At 33.7% G+C, this 18,473-nt stretch overlaps 1 protein-coding gene across 2 annotated transcripts in view; it reads left to right on the top strand.

Moving 5' to 3' along the window:
* SNX16 (sorting nexin 16) overlaps window positions 1-17,157 on the top strand; it is a 36,464-nt gene extending 19,307 nt beyond the window's left edge. For both annotated transcript variants that reach the window (XM_032610595.1, XM_032610596.1), the window contains 4 exons: window positions 9,604-9,673; window positions 13,613-13,749; window positions 14,273-14,392; window positions 15,135-17,157. In XM_032610595.1, coding sequence (XP_032466486.1) covers window positions 9,604-9,673; window positions 13,613-13,749; window positions 14,273-14,392; window positions 15,135-15,231 — 424 coding nt within the window. In that variant the 3' untranslated portion in view covers window positions 15,232-17,157. The remainder of the gene's footprint in view (window positions 1-9,603; window positions 9,674-13,612; window positions 13,750-14,272; window positions 14,393-15,134) is intronic.
* Window positions 17,158-18,473: the final 1,316 nt, after the last annotated feature.

Here is an 18,473-nt window from a genome sequence, read left to right as displayed (position 1 = left end):
AAGTCACATTTCAACACAGACTTTTAGGTAACTGGCTCTCTGGACCAACCCCTCACCTACCACCACCACCAAAAACTAGGTCAGGTCTTTCTCAAAGTATCTTCTCTACTGGTTCTGAAAGTCAGCTCCTAATGCCCTAAGACACCCATTGCATGTAATGAATTAACTTCTCATTACATACTTCTAGGATGCTACTAGCTATGTACCAGTCTTAAGAGAATGAGAAAATAGTCACTCACGTCATTGTCAGCAGGGTTTAATCCTGTCATGGAATCCCAGCTGAGAAAGGCTACTTGGTACTTTACTTTCACAACATCTCAGTTTGTAACTATTTCTGTGATTATTTGATTGTGTTCTCCTACCAGGCTGTAAGGTGCATACATAGTAGTAGGTCACGTGGCTGGTTTACCCACCATTCAGTGTGCAGTGCTTAGGACAATGCAATACAGAGTCCATGCTCGATAAGTACTTGTTGAATGAATGGCAGAACTGTTGATATTTGCTGTTGTACTATTTATAAGAAAAAGAGACTGAAACAAATATGACAAAACTTAGCAACTGTGTGTTCCAGCCTAGGTGGTGGGAAGATGGATGCTTTTCTATAATTTTTTACATTTCTCCAAAGAAAAAAAAAGGTTAGTGTTAATTCAGATACACAAAGCAGGAATAGAAACCAACAAAGTCTAAAATCATAGAAAAAGCCTTTGAAGAAAATATATTTTATACCATACCATAAAAGAAGACTTTCACAGCTAAGAAGTCAAAACATCATATCCCCTTTCTCTTATTCCTTATTCAGTAAACCTTTATGTCTCTGTATTGCAAATATGGTAAATTAAAATCAAATTATTCTATAAATGACTATACTCTTTCTATTTAATGAAATATTAAATAGTATGAACCACATTGATGAACTCATCTTGTGATTTCTTAAAAGTGTATCTTAGTTGAGATGTATCTTTTTTTTTTTAATTATTGTTAATAGATCTGTATCTGTATGGTAAAACATTCAAGATCCTGTTTCTAAAACTGCAGTCCTTAGAACAGTGATAATCATGTTCAATTTATAGATAGGTGTTTCAGGGACAGAATGATTTCTTGGTCAAGTAAGTTGGGGAAAGGTTTCATTTGACATTCCTAGAATATTAAAGGTTCGAAAAAGTGTTGCACGAAAACCTCTATTGTGCCTCACATTTACTTGCTTACTTATTTTTGTCATATATCTCAGACATTTAAGGAATACAAGTAAGGTAACTTAAAGAGAACTCTAAATAAGGTTTGTATACCTTGTTTGTTCTAGGGTACTATATTTTTTGCAAGTGATGAGTAGCATTTTTTATTTCACAATTTAAGCAGTTTCTTAATAAATTACTGTTTAAAACATGACTTGGCAGAGGGAAAAGTTATTAATCTGTATCCTAAGCATTTGCCCTTTGTCATACTAAGAAGGGTAAAAAGGAAGCTGAGGATATACTTACTGAACTTAATTCATTTGAAGAAATTAAGCTTCTGTTTGAACAAAATAATGGAGTTTATGAAGTCCTACTTGGCATGATACAGATTATAAAGTAAAAGGAATTCAGAGAAGGGGAAGATCAGTCCTGTTTGCAGTGAATCAAGCAATACTAAAGTAGGGCGTGGGGTTTGAGAACCTTGAACAATAGATTAAGATTATGGGTGGGAGGACAAATAATTAGAAAATATCCAGAAAGTCCGAGGTTGTCAAACAGCCATTTATGAATTCTTATAAGGGAGGAAAGGATAAAGACAAAATCCCAATACTTCTTTATAAAAACATGAAACTACATATTTAAGAATCACTACTTAAAATATCAGTGAGTTTACCTTACCTATTGGTATACCTGTTAGCATCCTGTTATAGTTGGAACGGCAGCATAGAAAATTACTATATTTATATGGCCAAGTAATTATCTGATATTAATTCTTTATACAGTTCTTTCACTTTCCGTTTTGATTCCTTAACACCTCATGACACAGTTATTTGTTAACCTTCATGTGGGCTAAGAGCTTGACAGTACACAACTGGCAGCTCTTAAATATTACAACTTCTCTAACTATAACAAAACAGAAGTGAAATAAGAACTGAAGGGATGTTAAGAATTGTTGGTTTAAATGTTTTAGGAGAATGTTATTTTCAGATGCATTTGGAGAATACAAAGTAAGAAAACGGATAAAAATGTTAATATTTTTATGATAAAGGATTTATTATTGGTTTTTGTTTGTTTGATAAATGTTTATTTAGGTCTTACTATATATAAGGTATATATATATATAATGCCACAAAGGTGCATTACTTACTATATATAATGCACAAAGGTGCATTAGATGCTAATCCTTTATTCAAGAAAACTGAATAGGAAGAAGACAACCCAAAAGAACTATAACCGGGATAGAGCTTGATGTCTTTCAGAAGAGGAAGAGAGGGAACTTTTGACTGGGAGAATTAGAGGAGGCTTCCTAGAGGGTGATATTTGAGCTGAATTTTAAAGAATGAATGCTATTTGAACCGACAAAGAGAAAGTAAAGAAGGACTTTCCAAATGAGAGGGAATATTATATGAAAATGCAGAAGCAAGCAGGCCAAGTCCTGTACCCGAAACAGTATGTAACTCAGCTTGTCAAGGTGAAGCATGTGTAAAGATGGATAGAGGGGGATGTTCTCATATTGCATATCTGTTATAGTTAAAATTTAGCTATTTATTGTTTTATTCCAGTTTGTGCTACTTTGAAATAATTACATCATTTAATCAGCACACCAAATATCTTACTATTCTCTGTTTTCAGAATTACTACACATATATCCTGATTTACCACATTTTTCTTCTTAATTCTTTAAATACAAGGGTTTAAAATTACATATTTTCCTTATATTACCCATGCCAAAATTCAGTGTTTTAAATTCTACATATGTTAAAAGAAAAAAAGTACAGATAGATCTGGATTAACAAGCAATTCATGGTTTAAAAAAATATATATTGTAGTATATAGTATCCAAACATTTACGTGAGGAAACAATTGAAAGAAATGAGAATTTACCCTTTGAAAAAAAAAGTACTTGGAAGACATGATAACCATCTTCACGTCTTTGAAAGATTATGATGGGGAAAGGAATCAAATGATATTTAGCTTTAAAGCGGTGCTTCTCCAGCTATAGTGTGCATCTTGTTCAAACGCACGTCCTGAATTAGCAAGGTCTGGAGTGGAGATTCTGCATTTCTAACAGGTTTCTAGGTGATGCTGATGCTGCCGGCCTAGGGACCTCATTTTGAATAGCAAGACTAACGTGTAGAACTAGGAATAAGTGAACAATTAGAGGAAGCCCCATCAGCTCAGAGAAAAAAGAGCTACATGTCATTTCAAGCTGTCTGGTATAAAAATGTTCTGCCTTTTGAGAAAGTGAGTTTACCTTAAGCATCAATATTTGAAGAGACTAGGCTAGATAACTATCAGTGGTATTAAAGAGGGAATTATTTACATGGGATATATTGGATTAGATGACTTCTTAGGTCTCTTCTAGTTGTAAAATTCAATAAATCTATAATTTTTGAACAAGAATATGTAAAGAAGCTATTTTTTATACATTTTCACATCTTACTGGAAATTTTATTAATTTGTAAGTTGTTTTTATATATGAAGATACTGTCAAGAGAGGTTGAGTTAGTATTTTTATAAAAGAATTTAATTATATATGCAATAGTTTATATAATGACAGCTCATGAGAATGAACACATTATTGCTAAGGTTGGTTGGATGATTTTTACCACAAAATATTAGTTTGGTGGACCTTCAGTTATGGACATTTTTTTTAATGTAATAAAGCTAAATATTTTGTATTCAGATACACGTAAACTCTTAACTAATTAAATTAGGTCTCAAAGACCTTATGCAAAATTCAGTTTTCTGGGCTTAGTAGTGAAATAATTTTAGGCAATTACTTAACTGATTTTTTTAAACGTATGCATTTATTTTTTATATATTTATTTATTTTATTTATTTACTTTTGGCTTTGTTGCTGCATGCGGGCTTTCTCTGGCTGCGGTGAGCAGAGGCTACTCTTCGTTGCGGCGCACGGGCTTCTCATTGCTGTGGCTTGTCTTGTTGTGGAGCACAGGCTCTAAGTGCCCCAACTTCAGTAGTTGTGGCTTGCAGGTCTAGAGCGCAGGCTCAGTAGTTGTGGTGCATGGGCTTAGTTGCTCCGTGGCATGTGGGATCTTCCCGGATCAGGTCTCGAACCTGTGTCCCCTGCATTGGCAGGTGGATTCTTAACCACTGCGCCACCAGGGAAGTCCTACTTAACTGATTTTAATTAGTGTTTCCAATTAGAAAATGAAGTAATTGGACTAAATGTTCTCTAAAAATCCGCTTTCAGCTCTAAGTTTCTCATATTGCTATTCCTTCGTTGTGCTTCTTTATAAATCTTGAAGGCATACCATCAGAAACAGCCAGATTCTAACCTTCTTTTAACTCTTAAGACTTTTCGTCTTACATGTTGCTGTCCTAAGCTTACTCCCTTGTCAAAGTAGGCATAATCTATTAAAACTAAATTCCATCTCAAATTTGAGAGTTGTGCTGTATTATTTATCTACAACAGTGGGTAGAAACTTGTTCTGATGCTCTTAATAGTCTTCATTAATTTTTTAAGAGCAATTAGCATAGCTCTTACAAATAAATTCATTATTTTTTGAATACTTATTCTGTGCTATGCTAATTTATTCAGATTCTGTGCAGCCCTGGAACTTGTCATCTACTTTTGTTGAAGCAGACTGCTTGGTAAACAGAAATACTAATAATACAGTGTAGTAAGTCCTATGAAAGGGATCTCTTCAAGGTGGTGTAGTAATGCATATAAGAGTACTGAACCGAGTAGAGTATAGGGGAGGGGGGATTTAGTCAGAGAAGATTCTGTGAGGAGATAATAGATGAGCTAAGTCATGAATGTGAAGTCGAGTTAGCCAGCTGAAGGTGGGAAGGGTGGGCCAGGATGATAGCAGCAAGCATGAAACAACATGATAGGCATGAGGAAGTACTACTGCTGAAGTGTCAAATAAGAAAGGCAGTAAAAGCTTGAATGTACACAGGTGCGTTATGCCAACGCCAAGACCTTGGCTTTGTTCCCTCTTGTTAGAGGAGGCATAGATGGGTTTTAAGCTGAGATGGACATAAAACATTTGCTTTTGAAGTATTTTTGTATTAGAAGGAATAAAACTGAATGTAGGGACACAAGTGGACTAAAGTAACTAGGTGAGAGATAATCAAGATATAAACTAGGCCCACAGCCTTGCCTGCATATCCAGCACAGGAGGGTAATGTGAGCCCTTCAGCTTCACACCTAGCAGCCCATCTCCCTCACCGTGACCCTCACTGTCACCAACCTTGATTCCCTGAGTCCCTATCCTCGGGGTTGTATTTAATGTCATATTTTTGTTATTTTCTTTTTACTGGTAGAGAATACTGAAGAGAAATAGTAACCTGATAAACATTTCTATCTGAATCCCTCAATTAATATTTTCATGCAGTGACTTTTTGTGCTTAATTTGATTTTGACAGAAGTATCTAGTATTTTTAGTACTTTTTTTACTTAGTTCTTTATAGACCTTTTAATGAATTGTAGGCATTAGTTTTTAGCTTTTTTTAATATAAATTTTGAGATAAAGAGCTCATTAGCTATTAAATTACTGGTCTTTTAAAAAAAATTGTGGAATGTAAACAAATACATACCCATGAAAGAAAAAAAGGAAGGTATATTATGAAATAAAAGGTGAAGATTCACTGGATGAAATAGTTTTTTAAGAAGTTTGAAAATTACAGTAAAACTCTTTTAAAGGAGACTTTTTCAAGAGACTCAAAGGAAGAGTTTAAGCTATAGGGCAAATTTGCTCTGATTGCAAACAATGCTGAAGGGTACCATCTCTGGTTTCCTTATATTCAGACAAGTTAAGTCAACTGATCACAATTTTAAAATAGAGATTTCCCAACCACACTAAGAAGTTACTCTACGTGATAAGCAGAAAGATAGTCTTTCCATACCTTTCAATTCCAGATTGTTGGATTTTCTCTTAGATAGGTTTCTCTCCTAATTCTGATGTTTTTCTTACCTTCATTATCATGGTCAAATGGAAACAAAAGTATTAAAGATCAAATACAGAAGAGAGATTTTAAATTGACTTCTATTTAATCCATAGACCATTTAATAATACAGACTTTTCGGTACTTTATTTGAATTTACTTGATTTGTTTATAAATTATACATTGATAATATATAAGAAATCACTGGGCAGAGCCATGGCACACATAGGCAGTCAAATATTTATCAAATCTAAATAAAGTTCTCTAGTCAGTGATTCGCAAGAAGGGGTAATGGCTTCCTTTTCTACGGGGGGAAAAGGTACCTGAATTTTTGAGAAAGAAATTCTTTTCTCAAACACTACCATCTGCCAGACATTCTTGTGTGTCCCTTTCCTTGGATGGGAAAAGAGCTTAAGAGTATTAACTTCTTCCTCCATTAACTGAGTCCTATTGAAACAGAAGAAATGTATTGAACCCCTGAAAAAAGTTGTTTTGTCAATCACAGTTGAAGTGCCAGTTTTAAATTTCACTCTTATGCTACAGATTAAACAAAATAGGGCATGGAATATAACCTTGGAGCTGTAGTGAAAAAGAATTTAGAGAATCCATTGGATTTCATTTGCGTAGAACTCTAGTGAGCCATAATCATATAAGATTTTTAGGGAAGGAGAATGAATGGAATAGCTACTCTAAAAAAAATTTCCTACAACTAGGTACATTGTCAACATCACTGTGGATCTTGGGCTGAATTTCTGCTTTAATCAAAGGTATAAAAGGAAATACAGGGCTTCCCTGGTGGCGCAGTGGTTGGGAGTCCGCCTGCCGATGCGGGGGACGTGGGTTCGTGCCCGGTCCGGGAGGATCCCGCGTGCCGCGGAGCGGCTGGGCCTGTGGGCCATGTCCGCCGGGCCTGCGCGTCCGGAGCCTGTGTTCCGCAGCGGGAGAGGCCACAGCGGTGAGAGGCCCGCGTACTGCAAAAAAAAAAAAAAAAGAGAAAAGAAATACATATATCCCTTTACCCCCCTTTTTCTTTCCTAGCAGCAGCATTCCAATAATTAGAGTAATAGTTAACATAAAAATGTTACTAAAGAATGAGGAGATCTGAGTATAAACTTATAAGAAATAATGTCACACATTAAGTTGTCATACACTGAAAGTATTAAAAGAATCTTCCATAAACTTCTTAGCACTTTCCTTTTCATCCTTAAAGGCTGTTCTCTCAGCGTTTCATCCAAACTTTTTTTTTTTTTTTTTTTTTTTTTTTGCCATACGCGGGCATCTCACTGCTGTGGCCTCTCCAGTTGCGGAGCACAGGCTCGGACGCGCAGGCTCAGCAGCCATGGCTCACGGGCCCAGCCGCTCCACGGCATGTGGGATCCTCCCGGACCGGGGCACGAACCGCCTCCCCTGTATCAGCAGGCGGACTTTCAACCACTGCGCCACCAGGAAGCCCCCATCCAAACTTTTGACCTGGCAATCCCAAGATCAGTTATTTCTTGTGCCTCATTCTGCCTAATAGTTGGTTTTCTGATATACATAGTGGGTGGATAGAAAGTATAATATCTAAACCAAAAGAACGTGTGGTGGTCCTGTTCTTCTCTATACTATTAGACCAACTGCAGTATTCTAGAGACTTTGATTAAAGAAGATACAGAGAAATTGAATGTGGTCAGAAAGAAGTGATCAGCAAGGGGAAGGAATCCAAATGAACCAAAACATAAGAGAAAAGAGTTTAAAGGTAGGAAAAGGGCACATATTTATACTGAGAAGACAGATTTAAGGTCTAGCTCTACCCCTTGCATTATGACCTTGGTGGGTCATTTTACCTCTCTGAACTTTATTATCACTTGTACAATGGAGGAATAATGCCTATCCTCCACCTCACATGATTGTTGTGGAAATTGAATAAAGTAGGGTATGTGAAAACCCTGTGTGTGTAATGTATCTTTGAAAATGTTAGAAATGGTAACCAATGTGAGGTAATAGTATATGTTAAGTAGTTTGATTGTACTTCATAATGTATGTATATATCGGGTCAAGTTATATACTTAAATATATATAATTTTTGTCAATTATATTTCAGTAAAACTGGGAAAAAAATGTTGGCTCCATGAATGCAGAAGACCATATAGGCTCTAAGTACTCACTAAATTTGTTACATGAAAAAAGAAAAAGGAAATGTTAGTGTGTTAGTATTGCTTGCTAGAGGTATAAGGTTAGAGTAAACATAACATTCTTGACATATTTTTAGGGTTATCATGTGAAAGAAGACTTAGACCTTACCTGGAAGGGCCCCAGAAAGCCAAACTAAGACTCATGAATAGAAGCTTCAGGGAGAAAAATCCAGCTCAGTGAAGAAATAATTTTCTAATTTTCTGTGTTATTCAAACTTAGGATGGTTTATTTTAAGAGATGGTTATAGTCCCTATTTCTGGAGGTGTTTAGGCATATTCTTGGCTGAACATACAAAAGGGGTAATATAAGCAGCATACTATGGATAGTTCAACTAGATCACATTTACGATCCCTTCCATCTCTGTTATTTCATGATTATGATATTCACGTTTTATCTCAGTTTCCCTGAGTGTATGTTTTTTATTATCTATATTATCAAGATTTTATAATCCAGAAACTTGCTCTTTTTTCTATTTTTGGGATCTTCTGATTACTTTCTTAACACCACTTCTCTATTTCATTTTTTCCTTTGAATGATTTTACTAAAGATCCCATTTATCTCTTTATCACCACCCCCTTCATCATCATCCTTTAAGTCTCCACATTTTTGTTTTAACATACATATAGAACTGTCCTCAATCCAAGATTACTTTTTAGAAAGAAGAGTATTTTGTAACAAGGAAGTTCAGGTTTCTACCTTCTTAACCTGTTTCTGGTAATTGAAAAGTATAACAATGTCATATTATTTCATTATTTGAACTTTATGGTATTCAGAAATGGGGCAATCAGAATTCTTTCTCTTGAATTCTCTAGGAAAAACATTTAAGTAAATTAATTATAAAACATGATTGCAAGAAAAATCTTTAACTTGTTTCATAGTAAATACTTTAGTTACTTTAGAATCATCTCCTGAAGAAGAAACAAATGAAGTATAAAATTAGAAATTGTATTTCTTCATAAAAGATAATGACTTTTTTAGACTAGTTCAAGTTCATATTTCTTTGAAAAGTTATACTGTCTTTTCACCATTTACGTTGGTTTCCCGTACCATTTCTGATTTATGTTTTATGGTCGTGTAGTTTTTATGTAACATAAATTCACAATCTTTTTATGTTCATAAGATCATAGAAATAACCTAAATCTTTGTATCTTCTATAGATTTTATATTTGTATTTTGTTACTTGTGTGAAACACATACGCCATCTTGCTTATTTTCATTTATCAGCAGAACCAACTTGCTTAAAACACTATAGCTAACTTCAGAGTAACTTTTGCTTTCTGCTATCTTGCTCTCTTTTGTAACTTATTTGTATCCCAGCTAATTTTTTTTTTTCCTTTGAAAGCCTTGCAGTGAGAGAATTTCTTTGTCTGGATGATCCACCAGGTCCATTTGATAGCCTAGAAGAAAGCAGGGTAAGTGCTGTATTATATATCACATGAAAGAGGAACAAATAATACCGTACAATAACTACATTGTTTCTTGAATGGAACAGCAAACAGCAAAGTTATAATTTCGGACCATGGTAGTTTTGCACAGAAAGCTTTTAATGTTTGAATCAAAGCTTTCTTTCATTGAAATACATGAACATAATTCAGTGAAAAAATAAAATTCGTACATGTCCTATAGTCTATGAAGCCCTAAAATTAAATTCTACATTTATTCTCTTTGTTTATACCATTTCAGAAAAAGAAGCTTACTTGGAAATTTATTTTACATTTAAAAGTAACATTTGCATGCTGAGTTTTCTTCCATCTAAGTATCAAAGTAAAGAACCTACAGTTAAACCAAATTAAAAACTAATCTTCAGAAGTAGAAGTTATTGTCTTGTTATCAATTCAGCTCAAGCTTAAGGCTACTCAAATTACACTACTTGACGTGTTAAAGTAGCCTACTTCTTGAAGCAATTGGCTAGATTCACAGACAGATTTGGTAATAATAGATTAGCTAGGATTTATGCAAGTTTTTCTTCCAAATGTTTAATAGTGTTTAAATGGAACAGATTTAATTGGTAGATTTGTAATGTTTTCAGTTAAACTGAGTCAGTTCTTTGTGTTAGAGGAATGCCATAGCTTTTTTTTAAACAGCTTTATTGAAGTAAAACTTTCATCCATAAAATTTGCTATTTGCTATTCCATTGTAAATGTACAATTTAATAACTTTTCAGTAAATTTGTAACTTTTTAGTAAATTTAGTAAATTTGTAGATTACTATAATCCAGTTTTAGAAAATTCCATCACCTCAAAAAAAATTCTACAAGCAATTTTGCAGCCATTCCACACTCCCAGCCCCAGACAACTACTGATCTGCTCTCAGTCTCTGCAAATGTGTCTTTTCTGGATATTTCATATAAATAGAATCATACTGTGTGTGTGTATGTATATATGTGCATATAAGTGTATATGTGTGCCTATATATATATAATCTCATATATACAATATGCATAATATTGTATATGCATAATATATACAATATGCAATAGTATACAGTATATATAATCTTTGCATCTAGTTTCGTTCACTTAACATAATGTTTTTGAGCGTCATCCATGTTATAGTCTCTCTCAGTATTTCATTACTTTTATTATTGAATGGTTTTCTGTTGTGCACATATACCACATTTTGTTTATCCAGTCACCAGCTGAGGGATATTTGGATTGTTTCGTTTTGTGTTATTATGAATAATGCTGCTATGAACAATTTCAGAGAAGGCTTTTTGTGGACATATGTTTTCATCTCTCTTGGGTTGATCCCTAAGAGTAGAATGTTTAGTTATACGGTAAATTATGTTTAACTTTTTTAAGAGACTTACAAAGAGTTTTCCCAAGTGGCTATGCCATTTTACATTCCCACGAGTAGTGTATGAGAGTTCCAGTTTCTCCATGTCCTCACAAACATTTGATATTATCTGTCTGTTGGATTATGGCCATTCTTGTAGGTGTGAAATGGTATTTCATTATAGTTTTAATTTGTATATCCGTAATGATTTTTATGTTAATCACTTTTTCCTGTGTTTTTTTGCCATTTGTATGTTTTCTTTGATGAATTGTCTGTTTGAGCCTTTGGCTTATTTTTTTAGTTGGGTTGTTTGTCTTATTGATTTGTAAGAATTCATTATTTTGAATACAGGTCCTTTATCAAATATATGATTTGCAAATATTTTCTCATAGTCTGTATGTGTCTTTTTACCTTCTTAATGGTATCTTTTGAAGTGCTAATGTTTTTAATTATAATGAAGGTCATTTTATCACATCCTTTATGGCTTATGCTTTTGGTATTGTATCATAAGAACTCTTTGCCTAACACAGGGCCACCAGGATTTTCTCCTATTTTTTTTTCTATTATAGTTTTAACTCTTACATCCATACTGAGCTAATTTTGTATAAGGTGTGAAGTGAGGACCTTAAGTTTCTATAGATATTAAAATGTGTCAGTACCCTGTGTTGAATTGTATTGGCACCTTTATCAAAAGTCAAATGAACATGAAAGGAAGGGTTTGCTTCTGCACTCTTCTCTTTCACTGATCACATTACCTAGCCTTATACTGCACAGTAGAAATGAGTATAGAGAGTAGATGAGTATAGCGAGATGTTGATGAGGCAGTGGGAGAGGAGGAGAAGGGGAAGGTGGAAAAGACTGGGTTACCTGGGGCATAGAAAGTAGCGAAATGCAGTGATCTAAGATGTTTGCCTGGTGGCTTTGATGATGAGGTGGTAGTGCAGATGCACCGTCGGGAGTGCATTTTGACTTACCATTGGTACATACAGTTGAAGGGGACCAATAGGCATATGAATGATATCTATGTACTCAGGAAAGGTCTGGGCTGGAGATGAACAGAAAAAAAATTGGAAGTCAATAGCAAATAGTATAGGTTATAGTTGAAGTGATAACAGTAATTGCCCAAGGATGAAATATAGAGCAAGAGAATATATAATCAAGGACAAAACTCTGATGAATGCCCACATGCAAAGAACAAGTAGAAATCTAAGAAGTAACTGTAAAATTAGGGGAACCAGGAAGTTTCACAGAGCACAATAAAAGAGGATTCCATTAATTTTTTTTTTTTTTTTTTTACTTTTTAAGTCAGTAGTGACATGCTATGAAGTTGAGAAAAACAGTACTTTGGATTTGACAGTTAGAAGTCATTGTTAGCATTAGTAGAGAAAAGCGAGTAAAACTCTCCCATGAATGGGAAAGCTAAATTTGGATGATAAAAACTTTTTTCCTGGAAATCTTTTTTATTTTGAAAAGAACAAGATGAGTTAGTAGCTAGAGAGACTCCTATCAAGGGACCGGTGGATATGACTTTGTTTTTATGTGGAGAGATTTTTAGGGTTTGCTTAATCAACTTCAGTCAACTTGATTAAATAAATCTAAGGGCCAAAAGAGAGGGAAAGGTTGAAAATTTAAGAGAGAGTGTATGGGATAGGGCGGGCTTCCAAAGGAGATTGGGCTTAACTTGAAGAGGCACATATTCTTGAGGACAAGAACGGAATGCAAATGTAGTTAGGATTCTGGGAGAGTAACTTTTTTTTTTCTGGTATAGGAATAAAGATCATCTGCTGGGCTTGGGCTCACCAGTAGTAACATATTGTAGGGGATTTGCCAGGGGTGAAGGTTTAACGTAGTCACAAAGGAGACAGGGAATGATAGATAATGTTAGATAACTAGGAACAGTTAAAAGCAACACTGAAAGCCTCATCAAGGTAAGTGACCCAGATTTTTTTCATGACATCATTCTCATGGCAGTATGATTTTGTTTTAGTCTATTTCAATAGTGTTTAGCTTCCTGGGTATAAAGGATAGAATGTCTTTGAGTGAATACAGTAAAAGGAGAAGCAAGGGAAAATAATATTGAAGGCACTATGAAGGAAATCGTTATTATAGGATGTGTCTTCTGAGCTAATACAAATGGAATCAATAGCCACAGTTTTCTTTTTTTTATTTTTTATTTCTTTAAAGTATAATCATCTAGGACTGGGCGAAAACAGGCTAAGGAGAATAGAAGCTAAAACAGTGATTATTAGTAATTTTTTTCCCAGTTATACACTAGAGAGATATCACATATTCATTTCAGGCACCCTAGCTTACTACTTAATAATTCTCAAGAAAAGGGACTTGTATTTATTTATAAGTTCCCCAGTACTTATTTATAAGTTCCCCAGTAGGTACTAAGGTAGCAGAGACCTAAAAAGATGAGGGTGGAGAACAAATCATCTGGTTTGTATACACATTATTTTGGTTACCTATGTCCTTTGACTCTTCAGTTATGCCCTTGAGAAAGGTACTGCATAAGTAATTAATGTTATTCTCTTTCTGCATGTGTTTTTTATTTGCTGTTTGTTTGTTTTTAAGGCTTTCTGTGAAACTTTAGAAGAGACAAACTACCGTTTTCAAAAAGAACTACTTGAAAAACAAAAAGAGTTGGAATCACTGAAGAAACTGCTCTGTGAGAAGCAACTTCTTATAGACACTCTAGAAAACAGAATCAGGTATGTTGTGATGCTTGCATTGTCAGTCTAATTCAGCTCGATACTCTGGGCTAAATGCCTTTGTACGTTACAATTTAGGAAATTTCTGACTCCAAAAGTCTTAGACTCATGGTGTACATCCTTGTAGATTGGGAAAATTGTCTGTTGTTTGCTTATTTATTTAGAAGCCTGAAAATTTGAAGGACAGGAAATATCAGGAAAATAAAGCTCAAGTTGTTCACCAAGACAAACATTATTTTTAACCTATTTAAATAGTATCTTTGTTTCTAGGCATTTATGCCAACTTTTCACATATGAAAGTTCTAGTTTGCCTTCTTGTCAGCATATATCGAATTGATGTTAAAATCATTTTAAATTAATCATAAGTACTGATTTCACTGTTGACACCCAGAGTCAACAGTTTATTAGGTATATGACTCCACTTAGAACAGCTGAAGGCTACTAAAGCTACATACATTCAGAACAATAAATATATACCTATTTTATTCATAGAAAATAACTTGTTGCTGTACTTTACCTTTAGGAACTTACGTTTGGAACCTGAAGAATCACTGCTCGTGTCAGGAACAGAAGGTGGACAGATCCTAAAGGTGGAGTCCTCTGCACTTGAGGTTGATCAAGATGTCTTAGATGAAGAATCTAGGTATATACTGTTTGGTTTATTATAACCTAATCATCTGAATAATTGGAGAGAAACAGTCATAATACTCTGTAGAGTATGTTTTTATGAACTCAGTGTTATTATATCATGAATCTGATGAGCAAACAGAGGAAGACTATAGATATTCTAGGCTGTCCCTAAAAATGAATCTTTGTCATCCAGCCTATAAATTTCATTACTTATTTTGAAGATACGTCGAATTAACTGGGCTGACTCAGGTAATTCATTAATTTTGTAATCTTGACAGATTACTTTAATCTCTCTCAATGTCAGTCTTTTCCATGCAAAAAGTGGGACACTGTAATAGCAACCACCCTGTCTACCTAATAGGAATGATGGAAAGATGGTATATTTGAACACACAAAGAATTTTTATTACATATAAATCCAAGGTCACCATTAATACATTAGTGATAGTGGTTAAGCTATAATTATGAGAACAAATTTTCTGTTGGTTAAAGGTCATTACAAACTAGATTTTTATTGAAAAGTGGTAGTTCAGAGAGCTGAAAGAGTTAAAAATATATCTCCAAAGGTGTTATCTGGCAATGACAACTTTAAAATATTAAATTCTTGATTGAATATTTAAATGTTCTTTTTCATTAAATATTTTTTCCATTAAATATTTAAATATTCTTTACATGACTTAAAAATTAATGTTTAAGGTAATAGTGAAGTGAAATAGCATGCATCCAATCTCTTCATTGTGTTTCTTTTTTTTGCAGAGCTGATAATAAGCAATGCTCAAGTTTTAGCGAACCTGAAAATTCCACATCAGACATAGAAGTAGCAGAAGTGGCATATAATGCGGAAGACGACTAATGCATCTCAAGTGGTTCCTTCCATTTTTATGTTCCTGCAAATTTAGAATAGAGTAGCAGATATTTAAAAAGAAAAAAAGAGACTGAAGCATTTACAGAAAACAGCAAGATTGCACATGTATAAAGTTTACATAAAGAAAAATTTAAGTTATTGGTATAGGAAATATATTCACTGTTGCTTTACATTGTCTTTTAGCCAAACTTTGTATTTAACACACTAAAAAAAATCTGGAGTTCTGTCAAGGCCCACATCCTTAAATAGTGTGCATAAATTATTTTGTTGTTTTGCCAATATATTGCTCCAGACTAACGTGGGTGTGCACATTTTGTGTGTGTGTGTGTCTGTGTGTGTTTAAATCACCAGTTACATTAGTTAAGTGGACATAAATTGCATGTTGCTATCTGTTGGTTATATACTTCCTTGTGTCTCAGACATGATATATTTTCATTAATGGTTTAAATAAGTGGTAGAGATGAATTGAGTTTTAAATGTTGACATGTTTATCATCTCTAAATAAAAGTTGCTTATTTGGAATGTTACTATTTAAAAGAAAAAAACTTTCTAGTACCAAAGGAAAACTCTTTGAAAGAGCTGTAATAACATAGCTAAAGTGATAAAATAGCCTTGATTTTAAAAGCAAATTCGCTAATATCAAAATACTATAATAAATGTTGTACCAGTGTATTATTGTTATACTTGTATATTTTCCACATAATCTTTATCTTAAATCTCTACCTATAGAATCAGTGGGTTTGCCTTTGTCAAAACACTACCTCTTTTGCTAATCAAGGCATACTCTTTTGAAAATGTAGATTGTAAGCAAATAGGCAGTTATACAAAAAAATAAAAGAGAAAAAGCCATATATCCTACAAAGTTCCTATGTCAACTCCTGGCATTGCATTTTTATTTCTGTATATGTGAATATGTTGCTATAATGTATTGATGCTGATTTTCTTCTTAATATATTTAGCCAAGTGATGCACTTTATGACAATTAAACTCTTTTGTGCCAAGTTTAATTGGTGAATTTCTTTAGTAAGTGGAGTTAGGAAAAAGAATTATGTAGTGCCTTCACTATTTCACTCTTTACAGAAGTCTCCTAGAGTCTTTGAGTCCGCATTATGAAAACAATGTTTATCTCAGCTTTGCATACAGTTGTTGAAAGTGCCTTGTTTCATTTTTATAGTGTGAAGTTATTTATTTTATATTTCTATTGTTTTGCATATTGCTGTTAATAAGCACTGTTATCATGCTGGCATTTTGAAATCCCAGTTGGTATATTGAACTGCGTATGCTTTCTAAAAACTGAAGGAAACTTAGTGGGGAAAGAGTAACGGTCTCCATTTTTTTCTTTCACTAGCTAAAAGCTTATCAGTATCTTGACGTACATATTAAGATGTGGTTGTTTAAAATTCTACGGACGTAGATTAATAGATACAGTGGCTGTTGTCAACCTTTGATCTAAAAAGGAGACTGCTTTTTACCAAAGTACCAAAATTTTTTAAAGTCTTCATCAAAATGGACAGGTGTGCTCTATCTCAATATTTTCCACAAACTGTATTAGAAATGTGTGTGCTGTCCGGGGAGACAGAAAGAGTATAATAAAATGGTCTACTTGTTCATTTCAAAATATTATTCTAGGCTTTAAAAAGGTTTAAAAAGAACAATCATTTAAATTAATATCATTTTAGTCTAATAAAACAAGGTGATAAATTCCAGATATTATAGTGCTACATACATGTCTGTTTAAAGTGAACCATACACTTGCAAAATCTGGCGTTTCAGAAGATTGTATTTAAAACTTTGAATGGGTGAAGAAAAACTCTTGTAAAAACCACTGTTGTTTATATTTAGAATTTACTTTATAATGCATCTTATTCCCAGTATTATACTCATTTAATAAATTATTTTTTCAGTACAACAGTAGCTGTGTTGTTCAGATCTTGAATACTATTTTTCTCCTCCAGTTTCTATGTTCTTCCTATCCCTTACGATTATTGTAAATTTAATTACAGTTAACTGCGGCATTTCACAGATGTGGAATGAGTCTGTGATTTTCGTTTTAAGTTTACACTTCATATTACTGATCATTTTAAGTCTTTGTAAATAGGTGCAGTGCACTTCAACTGTAACCAGTATTGATTAAAAATTTGAACGTAACTGAAACAATTTTGTAGATAATCTTTTAACTTAACGTTTTGAAAATTAAGTCCATGTATAAGAAGTACAACCATAAAGTTCAGCATTTTAGAATATGTTCTATCTACTATACTTAAATTAGCCATTTAAAGCACATTTATTTGGAAAACCATGGTCCTCAGATAAATCATGTAGTCTGCTTCACCTGTCTGTGAGATTAGCAGGGAACAGTGGCCTTAGGTCTAAGAATAATTAGTCTGGTTTTGAAATGGATTTGTATTACTTATAGGAATAGAGGAAGTTTTAGATGTTGTTAAAACAAGTTTGTATTCCCAACTAGAAAGAGAAAGGAATCTAAGTTTTATATTCTGGGAGATTTTCAAAGAGCTACATATTTGATCCACATTTTGATTCTTCATAGAGTTAGCTTTACTCCATTGCAATTTGCTTCTATGCTGTTGGCTTCTACTAGCAAAAACAATCATCAAAACTTGTATTTTCAGTACATGTTGTTTTTAAAGCTGATGCATTCTCTGTCACATTGTGTACAATTTATGAGAACTCATGGGAGAAAATTCTCGTAGGTCTCAGTTCCAGTAAAACCTGTGCGTCTCCTAAACAATTGATTTGTTTTTATCTTAAAGACTATTACTGTCATTCTCTTTTTGTTTTGTTTCCTGGGGAGCTTTAAGCCAAATTGTGGTTCACCTGTAGCTACTGTATAGAACCTTATGAGTTATCCTTTTGTATAGTAAAGATGACTTTATTTTTCCCTCTTATTTTCTTTTAACTCCAATTTTCTTCCCTATTTAAGTTCTTCAATTAGAACAGATGTAATTTTGTTCTGGTAAAGTCTCAGATTTTAATGATATTTTAGACTACATTAGGTAAGAACTTGTCATAGCCTGTACTAAAACAATTACTGCATCATTAAGCGATGCCAGTAATTATACAAATTATTTTAAAAGTTGCCTTTAAGTAAAATCAGTGAACACGAATGCAAATTTAGAAATGCTGGCTAGTGGTAAGCTATTGGTAGGTTCTCAGCCAGAACACAGTAAACTCAAATTATGGCTTTAACCATTGCCTCAGATTAGAGCAAA

The sequence above is a fragment of the Phocoena sinus genome, chromosome 17 (genome assembly GCF_008692025.1).
Source record: "Phocoena sinus isolate mPhoSin1 chromosome 17, mPhoSin1.pri, whole genome shotgun sequence".
Classification (NCBI taxonomy): domain Eukaryota; kingdom Metazoa; phylum Chordata; class Mammalia; order Artiodactyla; family Phocoenidae; genus Phocoena; species Phocoena sinus.
The sequence above is the reverse complement of the archived record's forward strand: the minus strand, read 5'-3'. Positions and strand labels throughout refer to the sequence as shown.